This window comes from Eulemur rufifrons, chromosome 2 (genome assembly GCF_041146395.1).
Source record: "Eulemur rufifrons isolate Redbay chromosome 2, OSU_ERuf_1, whole genome shotgun sequence".
Classification (NCBI taxonomy): Eukaryota; Metazoa; Chordata; class Mammalia; order Primates; family Lemuridae; genus Eulemur; species Eulemur rufifrons.
The window spans coordinates 19,474,273-19,493,330 of record NC_090984.1 but is presented as its reverse complement, the minus strand read 5'-3'; the positions used below and the strand labels follow the sequence as shown (position 1 = coordinate 19,493,330).

At 41.9% G+C, this 19,058-nt stretch overlaps 1 protein-coding gene across 4 annotated transcripts; it reads left to right on the top strand.

Moving 5' to 3' along the window:
• The first annotated feature begins 201 nt into the window (after window positions 1–201).
• Window positions 202–18,303, top strand: SKIC8 (SKI8 subunit of superkiller complex). Of its 4 annotated transcripts, none has more exons than XM_069481472.1 (11): window positions 202–248; window positions 3,798–3,848; window positions 5,011–5,038; window positions 6,620–6,725; window positions 7,054–7,226; window positions 11,489–11,637; window positions 11,874–11,967; window positions 12,844–12,937; window positions 15,079–15,171; window positions 15,892–15,970; window positions 18,013–18,303. In XM_069481472.1, the coding sequence occupies exons 2-11, from the start codon at window positions 3,837–3,839 to the stop codon at window positions 18,100–18,102; spliced, it is 918 nt and encodes a 305-aa protein (XP_069337573.1). In that variant the 5' UTR covers window positions 202–248; window positions 3,798–3,836; the 3' UTR covers window positions 18,103–18,303. The 4 variants fall into 4 exon arrangements, with proteins under 4 accessions (XP_069337573.1, XP_069337590.1, XP_069337599.1 ...); XM_069481489.1 differs by having other exon boundaries at window positions 202–354; XM_069481480.1 differs by lacking the exon at window positions 202–248 and adding an exon at window positions 259–318 and having other exon boundaries at window positions 18,013–18,282.
• Window positions 18,304–19,058: the final 755 nt, after the last annotated feature.

The window sequence follows — 19,058 nt, the reverse complement described above, 5'->3', positions numbered from 1 at the left end:
GGAGCAAGTTCCCATTGGCCCGCAGCTAGGGGAACGCGCAGGGCGTGGCTTCTTCCCGGCTCTCCCCGCCCACCCTTCTGCGCTGCCGCCCGCGCGCGGCGCAGTGTCGGCAGGGGGCGCTGCCGCACGCGCCAGGGGCCTGGGGGCGGGGCGGGGGCGGGCAAGATGCCCCGCCCCTTCGTTAGCTCATCTCGGCGCGTCGCAGTCCGCGCGGCCCGGCGTCCGACGTGCATCCTGGCAGTTCCCGGGTGAGTTGCGGCGCGCAGCCGTTGGGGACGGTGTTCGTTGGGGCCGCTGACGGCCGGGGCCAGAGGGCGGGTGAGTTAGGGTGGGCCCGAGGCTGCCTGTAAGCAGGTTTGTTTTGGGATACCCCAGGCCGCGGGGCCGGAGGGTGGCTTCCATGACTCCGTTTACCTTGGTTGCCCTCCGTGTACCGGGCCTGCGGGGAGGGGGAAGGCCCGTAGGTGGGCTTTTGCATCTCGAGAATGTTCTGTGCAGCCCCAGGATTAAGGCTGCGTTCTCTGGGGGAGAGGTCATCTTTCTGTAGATGGGAAGACTGTCTTAACCGAAGTTTTCCAATAGTGGGCCACGCTGTCTCCTTAGGTAGCGAGCTCCCGGTCACTGGACAGGTGCACGCAGAGGCTTGGTTTGCTTTACTAAAAGTACCACGTAGTACTGTGGGTTATTGACTTGCCTGAGTATTTTAATAGAGGCATCTGTAGTGTTCGTTGGAAACACTGAGGAACGAACAATGAATTCTGCCTGGGAAAATTAGGGGAAAGTTTTCTTAAGAGAGGAGGTGGCAAAAGAGGGCTCTGAGGTCTCTTACCTATGAAATTAACTTCATGAGATAAGACACTGCAGTGAGAGGTAATGTGTCTCGGTGGCGTACAGTATAGCTTGTATCTGCCTTCTAGTGTCAGACTAACCTTGGGGAAGCTTCCTTAACCTCTGTAAGCCTCAGTTTTCTTATTAGGATGGTGGAGCTGATAATAAGAATGCAATAGCTCCCCTTATAAACAAGGTATGCATTCCAGCACCCCCCGGTGGATGCATAAAACCTCGGATGGAACTGAACCCTATATATAAAGAAGGTCCCTGACTTAAGATGGTTTGACTTAAAATTTTTCAACTTTACATGAGTTTATTGGGAAACAGCCCTATTGTAAGTCCAGGAGCATCTGTATTGTGTTTTTTCCTATACAATACATAGATATCTATGCTAAAGTTTAATTTATAAGTTAGGCACAGTGAGATATTAACAACTGATAAAATGGAACCATTATAACAATATACTGTAACAAAAGTTATATGAATGTGATCTTTCACTCAGAATATCTGATGGTACTATACTCAGGCACAGTAAGAGATTAAAAACAACATGTAATGATAAAATGGAACAGTTATGACAATATTCTGAACAAAGTTATGTGAATGTGGTCTCTCTCAAAATATCTTATTGTATTGTACTCATCTATTTTTGGACTACAGTTGACCTCTGGTAACTGAAACCATGGAAAGTGAAACCTCGGATAAGGGGGGACTACTGTACCTACTAAATAGGGTTACGAGCGTTCAGTGATCTAATCTATGTGTAGTACTTAAAACAGGACCTGATTCATTCAATTGTACGTTCATTGATAGAATCACACACTTGTCCTGGGGAGACTGGCTTTTTGAAAGTTGACTTCTTGCAAGACTTCCTACTTTTTTTGTTTGTCTCTGTTGCTAAATGTAAGGCCCAGATTGGCAGGGAAAAAGGCAAGCTGGGGCTTCACCAGGTGGAGGACTGTGCTTAAGCAGAGGTTAAATGCCCGTCACGTTAGCAAAATGGACTTGAGCTCCTTCCTGTCTTTCCTACCCTGGGCAGAAGAACCCTGTTCTTGGGTCACAAATGAATACAACACTACAACCTGAGTGACATCTTTATAGGCAAAGATTATTTAGAAATAATTTGTTTGTTTTTCTGATTTCTTGGAGAACCTTCGGCAGTTTTTTAGGTTTGCAAATTTAAAACACATATCTGGAACCTGGATGCCTTAACTGTTAAATTGCCCATGGGTGGAACTGGGGGGCCATGAACTCGGATGAGAAGAAAAATTGCATCCTTGTGTTTTCTAACCTCTAACTGAAATTTAGCATTAGATTCTTCTATTATGAATATAGGCAACAAACCACAGTATGAGCAATGTGACTTTGTAATGAATAGAAATTACAGTTATTTTAATATCTCAGGACATCATTTAAGCTCATTTCAACTTTGAAATTAAGGTAGTTATTAGATTGGATGCTAGATCTTATATAATAGTGTTAATAAGTACACAAATTTAGATTTTGTATTTTGATAAAATTTCAACACACAATCTGTCCTCATTATTTGTGGATTCAGTATTTGTGAATTCACCTACTCACTAAAATTTTTTGTAGCCCCCAAATCAGTACTTGCAGCACTTTTGTGGTCTTTGCAGGCCATGTGCAAGGTGGTGAAAATTTAAGTCTCCTGATGTGCATGTTCTCAGCTGAGGTCAAACAAGGCAACACTCTGCCTTCTTTTTTCAGCTTTCATACTGTGTCCTTTTTGCAGTCTTTAGTGCCACACTTTTTGCATTTTTGTGTTTTTTGTTAGTAATTCCACTGTTTAAGAAAGTTCTCAAGCACAGTGCTGAAGTGTTGACTAGTGTTCCTAAGTGCAAGAAGGCTGTGATGTGTCTTACAGAGAAAATATGTGCTAGATAAGCTTTGTTTAGGCATGAGTTCAATATTAATGATTACTAATATATATTCAGTATATTCAGTAATGATTACTAATGTATATTCAGTATATATATACTGAATATACTAATGTATATTCAGTAATGATTACTAATATATATTCAGTATATGCATTACTAATGTATATTCACTGTATATGCTTTACTATATTCACTAAAGGCATAGCAATGCCTTTAAACAGAAACAAACATAAAACGTGGTTGTGTATTGATCAGTTAACAAAAATGTGCCTAGAGGCTTTCAGGAACCTAACTCTGTTTCCTTGAGAAGTGATGGTTCACTATTTGATAAGTTGGTGTTTGTGGCAACTTTATGGGACATAATTGCTGTGAATAATGAGAATCCACTATACTTGGTTTCCTTTCTAATCCTATGTATGTATTTAAAGACATTCTGAAAAGGGATTTATACGTTTTAAATGGCTGCTAAAGGGGTCTGTGGCACACACAAAAAATAAGAACCCTTAATGTAGTTTGAGAAATTAAATCTATTCTTAAAGTAAGTTAGGTCTATGTTTAGCTGAGCTAAGTCCTTGAAGACTTTGATGCCTTTTGGGAGACAGTGTCTCCTTCCAGTCCCTGCTCTTATTTACATGCCTATTGTCTCTTAAAGGCATTTTTGGTTGAGATCTCTGTGTATGAAGTAAGAACTTGGATATCTTTGGACTCCCCCATGTTGGTTGTTGAGTTTTTAGTAAATAATATTTAAAAGTAAAAGGGGCTGTGGTTTTGTTTCTCTAAAAGGCAGCAAGTGACAGAGATTGGTAACTTTCTGCAGTCAGACTTGGGGAAAAGAAATTATGGGATAGGGGTAGGTGTAGTTGAGTCCTTAGGTTCAAAGAGGGAAAAAAGACCACACTACCTGGTAGGGCTTGTGAAGGGGACTCCAGGAACTGATCTATAGAAAGGTGTCAGAACAACTCCATAACAAAGGGTTGCCTTATTTTCTTGGTCAAGGGGAATCACCTGTAGCCCCCTCTGTCCTGATGACACCCCCTTACTAAAACCCTGGTGTTGTTTCCACAGAGCTGTCTGGTCTTTTGCTCTTCATCCTTGGTTAAGGAAATGACCAACCAGGTAAGTCTTGTGTTAGGGGGAAAACATCATTTGATCTCTGACAAGTTCAAGTCCAGTAGGTTGTCTGGGTGTGTAGTCAAGAAACCAGCTCTAATTCTTGCCCTGCTCCTAAAGAGCTAGGTGACCCTGGGCACCTAGTCACCACAGAGGTAGATGGCACTAGTAAAATGCTTGACACTAAGAGGAGGATTAGTTTAAGTCTTTACCACAGTTTAGAGCGGGACTCAGGAAACTTAAAAGACTTTGTACACCAAAACAAAGAAAAGATGAGAACAGAAGATAGAACAGGGGAAACATATCTTTATGATAAGATGAGGGCCAGGCATGGTGGCTCACGCCTGTAATCTCAGCACTTTGGGAGGCCGAGCCGGGAGGATTGCTTGAGGCCAGGAGTTCAAGACCAGCCTGGATAACATAGCAAGACCCTGTCTCTACAACAACAAATAAAATGTAATAAGATTAGGACAAAGTTAACAGGATATTATGCAAACTGCATCGTCTTATACAACTGCAAAAATTAAACTACAGGCCGGGCACGGTGGCTCACACCTGCCCTTGAGCTCAGGTGTTTGAGACCAGCCTGAGCAAGAGCAAGACCCCCCCACCCCCCCGTCTCTACTAAAAAAAAAAAAAAAAAAAAATAGGAAGAAATTAGCTGGACAACTAAAAATATATATAGAAAAACTTAGCTGGGCATGGTAGCACATGCCTGTAGTCCCAGCTACTTGGGAGGCTGAGGCAGAAGGATTGGTTAAGCCCAGGAGTTTGAGGTTGCTGTGAGCTAGGCTGACACCATGTCACTCTAGCCCAGGCAACAGAGCAAGACTCTCAAAAAAAAAAAAAAAATTAAGCTACAAACTGGACTCTGAGCTTCCTGGTGATCAGAGCAGAAAAAGAAAACATAATTTATTGGTCTCCTGTTTGGGGTGAGTAGTAGTAGGGAAGGAGAAAGTATCAGTTTCTTTAAGAATTTTTTTCTGGTATGACTGTACAAATCTTGCATAAGTGGGAATCAAGGAGCTTGCGGGATGGTCCGGGTGACAGCAGAGGAAGTAGCTAACACTACATGACCATGTCTTCTTCGGGGGCAGTGTGGTAGGGAGGGGATGTGGGATATCTGAAATCTGACCATTGGTTTAATGTGGCTTCTGTTCCCTTTTAGTACAGCATTCTCTTCAAACAAGAGCAAGGTAAGTAGTCTGCCTGTTCAGACAAATTCATCTGTGAAAAACTGTGTTGTCCTGGTTTCTTTAAGATTTTTGTAATGCTTACCAGACGTGCAGTTCCCAACTAATGTTGCAGAAGATTGGCAGAGGCAGCCGAAGACAAATAAACTTAAAAGCAAACAAAAAGCCTGAACAACTAACTTACTGCAAAGAAGCAACAGGGTCGTATGATAGACTGGAGAACCGCAGGCTCAGGAAAGCTTTTCCGCCTGAGGAAGACATAACTGAACATCCCAGCTGCCAAGATGGAAGAAAGAAACTCTTTGAGCCTCAGAACTGTGTTAATACCAGCTCATCTGGGGAGGTGAACTTGAGCCTGGCCCTGAACTCGCAACTTGCCTTGGGGTCTTTACTTAGGGTCCTTCACTTACAACCAGGAGTAGTGTTTATGCATGAACTACTCACATATCTTATTTCTTCACCATAGACTAGATGAGTTAGGGGAGGCCTGAGGAATTTGTGGAATGCCTAATAAAAGCTCTTGTACTCTAAGTAGGTGCCATTTGGGTCATCTGAAGTTTAAACCAAAAGCATTCTTCCAAGTTAGCTACTGTAGGTGACTGGTAAGCTAAATGGGCATGCCAATCAACTACCTCGTATGTAGCTAATGCCATCCAGGTGGCAAGTTAGTAGGCTGGGGTCAGGTGGGGATTGTAATTAAAGACATGACTCGCTGTATGTAACTCACAGCTGTTTAAGTTTAATGCCATTATATTCATATTTTGGAAAGGTGGCCCTGGATAATTGCTGCTAGACATGGATAAAGCCTCCATGTGCACTTGTCCTATTTTTATCAGCACACCAGGTCTGCAGACCCAACAGCATGGCCCACCAAACATGCAGCTTGCAAACTTAGATTTCAGGTTAATTGAATCCTAGCTGTGCCCCTTCTTAGCTTTGTGACTTTGGGTGAGCTATCATACTAGGCTTCTCTAAAGCTCTGATTCCTTGTCTGTAAAATGAGGATGATATTAATAGTACCTTCTTCATAGGGTTGTTGTAATGTAATAACTGGCCCATTAAGCATGACAAAGGTACTTTTGGTAAAAGGCAGCTTATGTATGGAGACTGTATTAGGTATTTGTTTTTAGACCTGTGCTGTTCACGGTTGAACTGTCTACTGTAAACAGCATGGGTTTCCAAAGATCTCTAAGGTGTATCTCTCACCAAGTTTGGGTCTTTTTTGGGAGGGAGGGGATGTTCCCCGCTGGTTTTACTTGTTTTATCCAAGTGATAGCCATTCCAGACTGCTTTATGTGGACAGCATGCTAAAGGAAAGGATGTTGGATTTGGAGTCTGAAGACCTGCCTTATTTTGGTACTGCCTTCCCACCTGGTAAACATGTGCTTCTTCAGAACATCCAGCTTTCGTACGTGCCCCCACAATTCCAATGAAAGCTCTATGAGAAAGTGCTTGTAAAATAGTAAAGAAGATACAAGTGGATGTTACCTCACAATTGTTGAACAATATTTCAGCTTCATTTTATCACATTAAATTTGGAAGTTGCCTGCATGAAACTTTATAAATGAAGTATTTCCATTCTAGCCCATGATGATGCCATTTGGTCAGTTGCCTGGGGGACAAACAAGAAGGAAAACTCTGAGACGGTGGTCACAGGATCCCTGGATGACCTGGTGAAGGTCTGGAAATGGTGAGCACCTCTTCCTTAACATATAGACTTGGGAAACTGGGGACAAGGGTTTTGCTGGTGGGCTCCTAAGTCGCCATCAGGGAAGTGTTAATTTTTTCTAGGCAAGAAAGCAATAGCAATATGGTGGTATAAAAAAGTCCCAAAGTAAAAACCTGGTAGCATTTGCTGTTCTATAGCTTATCAATTCTCTGACTCTGTATTTCATAGACCATCAGTAATGTGTAGTCACAGATCATTGGTAATGCATAGTCACAAGGACCCAGAATTTCAGATGCCAGGTACAGTGTGTTGTGTGTGAAGAAATCCATTTCTCTGTCCCCTGTTGAAGGCGTGATGAGAGGCTGGACCTACAATGGAGTCTGGAGGGACATCAGCTGGGGGTGGTGTCTGTGGACATCAGCCACACCCTGCCCATTGCTGCATCCAGTTCTCTTGATGCTCATATTCGGCTGTGGGACTTGGAAAACGGCAAACAGATAAAGTCTATAGATGCAGGACCTGGTAAGAGTTTTACTTTTAGGGGAGAAAATAGAGGTTGATGGTCCCTTTTCCAAAACCCTTAGGGATAGATATATTTTACAGTTCAGAATTTTTTGGATTTGAAAGGGGTGATATAGATGCATGAACTGTATATTTATTACATAATACCTTCAGTGGGGCTGGAACAGCACTGAAACACTAATGTCTCTACAGCTAAACATAAGAATTTATACTAAGTGTGATAAATAAAGTCTATAAATAGCCTTATGTCAGTTCAGGTCAGGTTTTGCTGCCAAATGAATTTTGGTAATAAACCTAATGGAAAAACTCATAGTTTTCAGAGCGTTTTGGATTTCAGAATTGCTGGTTTGGAATTGTGGACCTATATTTGGATGGTCCAGAGGTTCTCTATTTGCCATGTTCTGAATTGATACATTCACTGCCTTATAGAAGCTTAGAGCATAAAGCACTGTGTCCTCATGTATTTGTACCATGGTAATCTCTACTAATTATGCTTAAAGGGTCTGATTTCTAGTATGTGATAGATAGGAAACTTTTTAAGAAACAAATTCATTGATTTTTTTTTTTTTTTAAGTACTGTAGGACAGCATAATCTTGTCCATTAGCCTTGATAAGCATCATCTGAAGGGATGGAATTTGATGTCAGTGGGCTGGATTTATGTGGAGCAAGCAGCACAACATTTCAGGATTCTTTTAAGGCCTCATATTTACTTATAAATGACTACATAGTGTTCACCAGCAGAGCCTGTTCTGCCAGAATGGGTGTGACTGCTAGAGGGTCAGATAGCCTGGTGTCTCTCTGGCACACCCCTTTGTGGGTTGATTGTAGAAGAGCTGCTTAGGTGCCTCATTAACATAATTCCCTTGATTGACGCCCCAGCTGGATTTGCCTCCTACCGGTTACGCTTAGTAGCCATCCGAGGCTATATTGGGTTGTCTGAAAACTGAGTGCATTTCCCCTCAGAAGCAGTATTCCTTGGCTATGATTCTTACTACTAGCACTTTTTAAAAAATATGCATGCCCAGTGTGTATTTTGGATCCACTCACTGAATCAGTTTTCAGAGTGTGTAGGCTGGGATATGTATTAGGAAAAAGCTACTCTCACACTCTGACTCCTTGGATGTTTGTCTTTACCTGTGCCCTTACCCTGTTTGCATTACTTATAGAGAACTTGCAAACCGTCCTGCAAAGTTTATTAAGACTCTGATATATAACGAGCATCTTTAAAAGGGACGAGGAAGAGGCAGATCTTTCGCTGCTTTTTTTATCTCAGACACCTAAGCCCTCCCAGGACCCATAACACTTTGGTCACTGCATGGTGGTTGTGGCCCTGGGCACACAACAACTGAACAAACTAGTGCTGGATTGGTTCCAAGTAAAAGGATAGCGTGTCTGCCAGTTCTCCTTCCCTGACAAACATACCTCATGCTGGATATTCTCCAAGTATGCAAAGTTGTAAAGTTTACTGTTATGAAAGAAAAAGATACTGAGAGGAATAAATGGGTTGGATTTATTTTCTTTTTGGATAGGACTCTGCACGAAACTAGACCAGGCCATTAAACAATAGGTGTTTGGTCGAGTAACAAAAGTAGGCATTGCTATTGGCTGCTAAAGAGCAGCTGAATTCATTTGAAGGTAAAACTCCTTTGATGAGTCTAGGTCTGATGAATGTAAGGGAAATGGATACTTAAGTTATATGGGTCTTGAAAATATGGGTGGAGAACGTAAACCACTGCAAAAGGAGGAGAAAAGGAGACGAGAGAAAATCCCAGGTCCTGGAGGAGAAAGTGAGGAAGTAGAAGAAAGCGAAGATTAGGGGGGATTCTGCATTTGGCAGCCTAGCCCGGCCGTAGCTTTTCAGCAGCTGACCATGAAGAAGAATAAAGGTGGGAACATGAGTCTTCTCATGTCAGGTGGTTCAAGATGCCCAAAGGTAAAGAAAAATAACTTTTTAAATGATGAGGTAGAACTGATTAAAATAAATATTTGTTATGCAAATATTAAAATATTAGATTGCAAGGTTTAATTGAGGAATAAAAATTGTTCCTTCTTGAGCATAAGGATATTTGGTACTAAAAGTTCTATGTTGTAAAACAATTCATAGGGATTTCTAAAAATAATTTAGAAGTATTTAATTAAACTTTGAGGAATAAAGATCAGGTTTTCTGGCCAGATTTGTTGGCTCACGCCTGTAATCCTAGCACTCCAGCAGTCCGAGGCTGGAAGATTGCTTGAGGCCAGGAGTTCAAGACCAGGTTGAGAAGAGAAAGACCCAGTCTCTACAAAAAATAGAAAAATTAGCTGGGCATAGTGTCACATGCCTGTAGTCCCAGCTACTTGGGAGGCTGAAGCAGGAAGATCCGTTGAGCCCAGGAGTGTGAGGCTGCAGTGAGCTGTGATGACACCAGTGCATTGCCAGTACATTCTAGCCCAGGTGACATGGTGAGACTCTGTCTCAAAAAAAAAAAAAAAAAAAAAAAAATTTCTGCCAACTAGTATTCATGTAAATGGCTAATTTTAATAGGGATAAGAAAACATAATCCTATTAGAATAAATGCTACTGTCATTTAGGAATAAAGATAGATATTAAAAAGCAGCTATTTGGGAGGTCAATTAAAAGCTTTTTTAGGTCTTGTTGGTTAACTGAGCACTTTTGAAGTAAATTTCATTTTTCAAACATTTCCTAAGTAAAGTGATAAAGTTAAATGATTTATTATGGCTTAGAATATGTGTGTGAAAATTTTCAAGACAATTTTATTTTAAAAAATAGCCTGGATGTGGTAGTGACCCACGTGTGTTGAGCCTTTGTCTACCATGCAAAAGCTCACAGAGGCCTCTCCTCTTTCACTGTCCCGTGAGCTAAGAAGGGCCGGGGAGGCCAACAGTCTTGACCTCTGAGCCCTGTCGCAGGAATGAGGAAGGTGACTTAGGAAGGACCCTTATTCTTCTTTCCCTTGGATCTGACAGGCACTGTTCCCAGGCAGGTGTGAGAGGGAATAGGACTTTGGGAGTGTTCCCATGTAACAGTGGGCTTGGGAAGAACAACCCAGGCAGGTAGTGGAAACTGGGAGATTGTTCCTTGGCCTCTAGGCTCTGACCCAGCTCTTAAAGCTCTGAAGGGTCTCACGTAACTGAGAAAAGAAACACTAAAATACCATCAGTGGTCTAGATGGACGTATACAGTACTGGTGCTTACCCAGGCCGCACTTGAGTCTGGAGACCCTTATGTTCTGGCCAAAGAAGCACTGTGGTGCATAAATAACATTTGGATAGAACTCTTGAAAATAACTGTGATGTGCGGTGTAACTTAAAAACTAATTGATTTTTTTAAATGGTTCCATATTCTCAGTTAAATTGTGGCAAATACTTTGTCATATTGTAGTTTTATGTAAGAGTATTTCTGGTACATCATTTATTTATAGTTTAGTTGAGGTAAAATTTCACTTCTATACTTGCACTATGAAACTCATTCATTTAAAAATACAGTTAACTGAGTAAATTTCTACAGTTGTGTAGCCATCTCCCGAATTCAGTTTTAGAACACCTCTGTGCCCCAGAAGTTTCCCTCCTGCCCACTTGCAGTCAATCCCTGATCCTCCTCTCAGCCTCAGGCAACCACTGATCTGCTTTCTGTCTCTATAGTTTTGCCTTTTTGAAAAATTTCATATAAGTGGAATTATATTTGTCTTTTTCTTTAGTTACAATGTTTTTGAGGTTTGTTCATGTTGTTAGCATGGATTTCTTCCTTTTTATTGCTGAATGGTATTCCATTGTAAGGACGTACCTCATTTGGTGTATCCATTCACCAGTTAATGGACAATTTGGATCGTTTCTAGTTTTGGGCTATTACGAATAAAGCTGCTGTGAACGTGAGAATACCAGTGTTTGTGTGGGCATATGTTTTCATTTCTTTTGGGTAACTACCTAGGAGTGGAATTGCTGGGTATTATGGTAAGTATGTGTTTTCTCTTAAGAAACCGTTAAAGTGGTTTTCATTTTACATTCCCACCAGTGTATGAGGGTTCTGGTTTCTCCATATCCTTATTAACACTTGGTGTTACCCTATTTTCATTAAAAGTTTAAGAAGCCCTTAAACTAAATTTAAACCTGGTAAAGAACTAGCGTCTTTACAACATAGTTTTCTGAGTCAGGACACCATTTATTCACTTGAAAAAAAATGTATCTTTTGATAAACTTTAGTTATTAAAATTAAGGTCAAATCTGTTCTCACCGTATTTTTTTCCTTCATTTTTCTGTTTAGTGGATGCTTGGACTTTGGCCTTTTCTCCTGATTCCCAGTATCTGGCCACAGGAACTCATGTGGGGAAAGTGAACATTTTTGGTGTGGAAAGTGGGAAAAAGGAATATTCTTTGGACACAAGAGGAAAATTCATTCTTAGTATTGCATATGTAAGGAAACATTGCTCTCTTTCTCTTTCTGATTCTTTCAGTTTACCCTTCCAGCCTGTTCCAGTCCTCGGCACAGATTCTGCATTGGGCTGCGTGAGCAGCCACTGCCTTGCTGGTGTGCTTTGCAGCCAGCCTGTTAGAGCTATAGCCAGCAAGAGACTTGCTTGCATTTGGTAGGGATAGCTTAGCAACGTGGATTCCCAAAGTGCCCATTTTTCCATATGTTCTCTGAACAGAGTCCTGATGGGAAATACCTGGCCAGTGGAGCCATAGACGGAATCATCAATATTTTTGATATTGCAACTGGAAAACTTCTGCATACGCTGGAAGGTAGAGCTCATCATCATATTTGTGCAAATTGATTATCAGATCACTAAGGAAGAATTATTCTTTAATTAAAATGCCATTAAATGGAAAATTAGCATTAGATTTGTAAAATAGCATCAGTCTCAGTTGGAAAACTGAAATATATCCAGGTTTTAGTCTTGCCACTGTAGTTTTAACCTAGACAATATTAGTTCTTGTAACAGTGTTAAATGCTTGTTTTGGTGAACAAACTTACTTTTTATTTATGTGTTAATATATCCTAGCTATATGAATGTCTCATTTCTGTCATTTTTTGTTCTAAAGAACTTTGTGGTTGGAAAACAACTTCTTTTTGTTGATAATTTGAAGGTAGATGAAAGTATTATGCCTGCCCTCCACACTAGTGGCCCCTGGGGAGGAGGACTGGGTAGCTAAAGAACAGGGGTAGGGTAGGAGGAGACGTTATGACATATGCTTCTATACTGTTTTGAATTCTAACCAAGTGAATATATCACCTCCTCGCTTTATCCTTTACCATACAATAAAAGATTTGGTAGAGAAATAACATTTGTTCAACCTTACATTCAGAAGCAATGCCTATTTCCATGTTTGGCCATATTTGTAGAAGATGAGTTTTTTAAAGCAATGTATGCTGAAGTCAGGGAAGGGTAATAAGGAGAAATGGCTTCAGGAGGAGAAGCTGGGGTTATGTGGATGTTTCTAGAACAGTAAGAGGAAGGGCCCAGTTAGTACCCTCCCTTTCCTGAATGGAGCACCTGGGCAGTCCAGCTCAGTGACTCGTGGTCACTAAAAGGGGCATAGTCAGTGGGAAGCCATATGATAGGGGGACAGGGAGGAGACAGTGGTTTGCCAGATTAACAAGGGCCTTTTGAATTTCAGGCCATGCCATGCCCATTCGCTCTTTGACCTTTTCCCCGGACTCTCAGCTCCTCGTCACTGCTTCAGATGATGGCTACATCAAGATCTATGATGTGTAAGTTACCTTGTCCAGATTAAAGGTGTCTCACCACCAATGCATGTTCTTGTCTCAGTGTGGTTAGGAGGAGCCCTTGGGGGTGTGCTGCTCCCTGTCCTGGATCTAGTGAAGGTTTGTGCTCAGGTCACATCAGACACCCTTGTCTCCTCAGGCCATCCCCCATCGTTCAGTGCCCCTGTCTTTGAGCTTAGTGTGTGTCCTCAAAGGTTGCGTGGAGGAGACCTGTATGAGTTCCCTGGTAGGATCAGATACTTGCTACTTTTTGTCAGGCAGCCTGTTTTTTTGTGGACTTACTGATTTTAAATTCTTTAGGGGTAGGTAAGTAGTATACGGATGAAGAAATGGAGCTATGGGCTGTGGTTGGCCCCAGGTGACAGTAAAAAATTAGAACATCCATTTTTTAGGAGTGGGGATATTCCAGCAGACACTCCCCTGCCCTAGTTAGGGAGCCGTCCGTTTGTAAACCACCCCACTGCAGTCTAGATGGGGCCGCATTTCAGTTGTTGGTACTGCCCATGTAGAAGTGAGTTAACCATTCTCTTCAGTTCACAGCTCTCTATCGCTGCGAGCCTGTGCGGGCCCCTTTCTCTTATTTTCCCCATCGTTCTCAGCTTCTACTCCTGTTCCCCCTGAAATGTCCCCTGTAATGTGTTTGATATGGTCCTTGGTACTGTGACTCAGTGCTGTGACCAGCTCTCCCTGCCAGGTGTGCCTCTGGTTCATTGCTCCTGAACGTGGCGTTCTGTTCCACCATATGCATACGTCACACCCTCCATCCCCAGCCGTGGGTGCCGAGACTGCCTCCCCCTTCACATACCACATTTGTATGCGGTATGTGTATTGTATCATTGTATGTGTATCATTGTATGATCATTTGTATGCATGTCCTTTCAGGAGCCTGTGAGAGTTTTTTGGGAGCAGAAACCCTGCTCCTTCTAGCCTACTTCTGGCAGCTTTTGGATGGCAAAAAGGTCAAATAGACATGGAATTAGGACTGCAGCTTTTGAAATTAGAGCCAAATGAGGGTGCTAGGGTCTAGAGGGTAAGACGTCTCGCTAGTGTTGTACTTGCTTGCTGGTAGCAGAATTAGTATAAATGTAGAAATTCTTTATGTATCTGACTTTATTTTATGACTTTTGTTGCTACTATTTTATTGGTCCTCCCAACAACCAGTGAGGTAGTGGCACGGATTAGTGTCCCCATTGTGCACATGGGAACCCAGGCTGAGGTGATGATTTACCCAAGGTGGTGGTACTGAATGAAGATCTAGGGCTTCTTACCCTCTCGTGGTCCCACTGCATCCCCCTGAGCCTGCCCTTCCTGACACCTACCTGAGGTCTGCTCTACTCTGCTGAGGTCTGTTTTCAGGATAAAACTGCTGACCTCACTTAGGCCTTCGAGTTATTCGCTTACCAGTTCTCTTGAAGATTTAGCAGAAATTCGGAAATAGGTAGCTGTGTCCAAGACCCTGGTCAGACCACCTACTGTGAGGGCCCGGCAGGTCAGAGTGTCAGGGACATGGCTGCCTTGTGAGGAGGGAAGGCCACGCAGCGATGCCGATACCCTGGCCATCTCCTGCCCTGAGCAGGGAGGCCTCTGAAGTTAGGGGATTTGGTTTCACTTCTATGGTAAGTAGACCTGTCTTTTTATTGATTAGGATAAAATGGTCTATCCAAGCTGCATCTGTCGTAGGGTGTGTCTTGATGCTTTCCTTGGACACAAGGCACTGGCCCCATGTGGAAAGGTTGCTGCTGCAGGCAGGGTCTGAACCTGCCACTCTCCTAAAATGGCTTACTCAGCCCTGCTGGTTCTCAGTTTCCTCATCTTGGGGTTGGCTTGCTTAGCCTCTTAAAGTGTGGTTATTTATTTTGAGCTTTTAAGCTTTCTGTTAGGGATCTTATTCTTGGCTCTTGGTGGCATCAACACAGTTTGGGTTAATGCCACTATAAAAATAATTTTCTGTGTAATGCATGATGCCACTTCATTGAGAAGGGAGTTTTTGATATAGTAATGTGGGCATTAATAAGGATAGCAAATTTGGTCCAATTATATGAGCAGAGTTAACAATATACTTTCCATTCAGTGGTTATATTCTAAAAACTAACATCTCCATTTTGTTTGAACCTTTCCCATTTCAGACAACATGCCAACTTGGCTGGCACACTGAGTGGCCATGCCTCCTGGGTGCTGAATGTTGCATTTTGTCCTGATGACACTCATTTTGTTTCCAGGTACATATAATTCTTAAGTTTCTAAAATGCTAGGAAGATGAAGATGGTCTTTCTGTATGAATTGCCTTAAAATTTGAAGATTGTGTGACCCTTTTGTATTTAGGTAGCCTTTGTGTTCTACAGTTTGTAAAATTTTTATTTAGTGAAGTTAGTTGACCTTAGCTGGAACAAAGGTGAATTCTTTTGAATAGTTATTCTCTTAGTTTTTCCTTACAAATCTAGGCTTCTACCTAAAATTACTCTGAAGGTATACCTGTGTTTCAACAGTAACTTAAAATATATAAATCTCTTTGTAAAATGTTGTGCTTATAGACCCCGTTATTGTTCAGGCCCCAGGATGGCCAGGACGGTTGAGAAACATGAGGTGGCAGCTTAAAGGCGCTGCACAGTGGTTTGCAGAGGCCTCCTGAGGGCCCTTATTTTGAAGATTTTGTAGGCCTCCCTCCTGTTTGGAAATAGGTAGCTGTGACCAAGACCCTGGTCAGACCGCCTACTATGAGGGCCAGGCAGGTCAGAGTGTCAGGGACATGGCTGCCTTGTGAGGAGGGAAAGCCACGCAGCGCTGCCGATAGCCTGGCCATCTCCTGCCCCGAGCAGGGAGGCCTCTGAAGTTAGAAGAATATAAGTCAGTGAAGAAGTGAGATTTTTGGTCAGATTTTTTTGAACTTCAAACCTGTCTGAAAACTCTTTTCTGATGCTAATGTTCACTTTTTAAAATAGTTCATCTGACAAAAGTGTAAAAGTCTGGGATGTTGGAACGAGAACTTGTGTTCACACCTTCTTTGATCACCAGGATCAGGTATGGCATAATTAACATTTAAATTTTTTTGGTTTTAGATTGCTGACATTGTCTGACCACTGTGCCAAAACGGTTTTCTTTTCCTAACCTTGTTGCTTGATCTGTTGAGACTGGTAGAGCCTTGGGTCTGAGCTGCTTGGATGTGCATCTAGCCAGTGTTCCTGTGCACGGTCTGGGGTGCGGAGGCTGGGACATGCATATCCCCATGTAGGCCAGAGAACGTGGTATTAGCCACAGAGCCTTTAAATGCCTTCTTTGGAAATTGCTGCAGCTGGTGCCTGAGGCTCTCTTTGGGTGCTGCCGGGCTGTGGCGGGCTCAGTAAGGACCTTTCTCTTCAGGAGCTTCCCTTGCTTAAACAGTCATCACTTCTTCTTTTTGGAACTGTCCAAAGAAGTGATGTGATTTTTTTTAATATAGTAGAAGCTGGAAATTCTTACAAGTTGTTTGGCTTTAAGTGGTATTGATAACGTTTGTTTCAATCTTTAAAAGGAGACTGTTCTTATAGGAGTCTTTATCTTTGCCAAGGGGAATACAAAATGGTAAAGGTGTTGTAGTGTAATACTGCTGGATGGTTAATGTGCATATGAACCCCCTGGGGATCTGGTTAAAATGCAGATTCTGACTCAGTAGGTCTGGGGGGGCCTGACATTCTGCATTTCTAACAACTCCCAGATGAGGCCGGGGCTGCTGGTCCCAACCACTGTGAGTAGCAAGGGTCTTGGGGAACTCAGCATAAAAAATGTTAATATACAATTGGCTTTTACTAATATATTTTAAGTGCTTTTAGGTGATCCTATAGAGTTCTCCTATTTCAAAAGCAACTTAAAGTTAACATAATTGTTTGTGCTTTTTTTCACATTTAATCTTAAATTGTTGCCAATAAAATTGAGGGGTTTGAATCTTGATATTCCACTCCTGGATTTAACTAACACATTGACTGCGACACCAGAAAAAAAATTTTTTTTCCTTGGGGCCATGGTGTTTTATTTTGAAAATAGAATAAAAACTTAGAAAACAAAACAATCGTTTCTAATTTAATGAAAAATGAAATTGATTGACTTCTATTCATTTAATCCATGTTTCTGGAATTAATTTGTCAATATTAACTGTAACAATGAGAACATTAACAAGTAAGATTTTCACGAGCCAGCTGCAGGATTTTGCCCAGGTTTTGCTTCACGAGGCTGTGGGCTCAAAACTAGCGTGAGTTAAATACAACTCACATGGCAGTTAATGTGTTAAACATTTTACTCAGGAAGTCCTGACTGCCTGTGCTGTCTCGTGTGGGGGGGTCATTGTGCTGTTTCAGAGGAAGATGTTTAGTGTGGAAGTGAGGCCATCAAGTGGCCCAATCACAACACTAAAATCAGAGCTGGACACCCATCTCAGGGTTAGGGTGACAGGCTGACCACCTAAATCACCTCCTAATAATGAGGAAGTTATTCCTAATTAGAGAAACTCCAGCCACATTAATTCTGTCTGGGAAGGATGTGTGAATCTGTTAATTCAACACATAGCAAATAAAATCTACGGTCCGCAATACCATGTTGTCTATCTTCTGGGGACAGGCAGGCTCCATAGGCCTCTAATAACAGAGTGAGAATTACTGACCATGGGAGGTGGGCACAGAGTCAGGTGAGGATCACAGTTTGCAATTTTCCCTGTAGGCAGTGACCTTGGGGTAGTTGTGGGACATTTTTCTTCTTAGAAGCATGTTGGTCCTTATAGGTTCCATCTTTCTGGTATTAGGTTACCCTCTGGATTCTGAATCTTTGAAGGAGTTGCAGGTATCTTGATTTAGTACCGTATTTGAAAATGAAATTTTTTGGAGTATGGGAGGGGAATAATTACATAGCAATATTGGAAGATGCTCGGTTAAAGAAATGGCTCCATTCTCACTGATTTAGAAAGTACTAGAACATCCTCATCTCAAGAGTGTTTTTCTAGATTGAGAATAATGAGGAGAGAGTAAGGATGTTCATTTCATAAACATTGTTTATAAATAATGAAGACATTTTTAGAACTCTTTTTTAATTCACAGGTCTGGGGAGTAAAATACAATGGAAATGGCTCAAAAATTGTGTCTGTTGGAGATGACCAGGAAATTCACATCTATGATTGTCCAATTTAAACATCAAAGTCTTCCAGGGCCCCACTGCAAAGAGAATGTACAGATTGATCATGACATTCCTTACCTTTTTGGCTTGTTTAAAAGAAATATAGCATTTATTGTAGCAAAGACTTAAATTTTGTAGATGTAATATAAATCTTTTCATGTTTTATTGGAAATGCTGTTCATACTTTAACGTAAATAAAGTGTTCTTAATGCAAACACCTGTGTTTTTGAACATGCTTCTTTTTTCACTTACCCCATCAATGGTAGAATAGTGAGGGAGGGGAGTTGGTATGGTTAAGTAAGAGTAAATCTCTGCCTCAAAAATGAAGAGATCTAGGCACTTACTGAACTTTCCAGCTTAAAAATACAGGCTCACTCTTCCAGGGGATTGACTCATGTGGCAAGATAATAGCAGCGAGCGAGCAGAAGCCGTGAAATAGCTAATCTATTTCAGAATGGAGTCTTGGAGGAAACAGTATATTTGACATTCTGTAGTCCTATCTATCTGGGCATCTTTCTGTTTGATGTATTAAAGATATCTTCTGCCATGCCCCCCTTTTTATCCTAGTAATTTCAGAGAGGCTCTAACTCCCTGAGTGGGTGTTGAGTGCAGACTGCTCTTCTTGCTGTCTTAACCATGCCTAGGCTCGAGCCTGTGACTACTGGTTGAACTCCGGCCTTGCCACAGTTATCCCAGAGTACCTGTACCTCAGAGTTTTCTCTTCAGCAGTCCCCTTGAGACTTGGTATGCATATTAATGGGAAAGGCTTAAGTAGTTAACACTTAGAAGCTTGTTGCTTTTTATTGATCATAACATCATGTGCTTGTGAGTCAGATCATGTGCTTTTCCCCAAACCACCCATCGCCCTCAGAATAGAGTCCATGCTCGTTATCATAGCCCTGTGCCTCTCTCCTGCCTCGGCCTTGCTCGCCCTCTTATACCCACATTGTCCTTGCCATTTGCTCTGCCT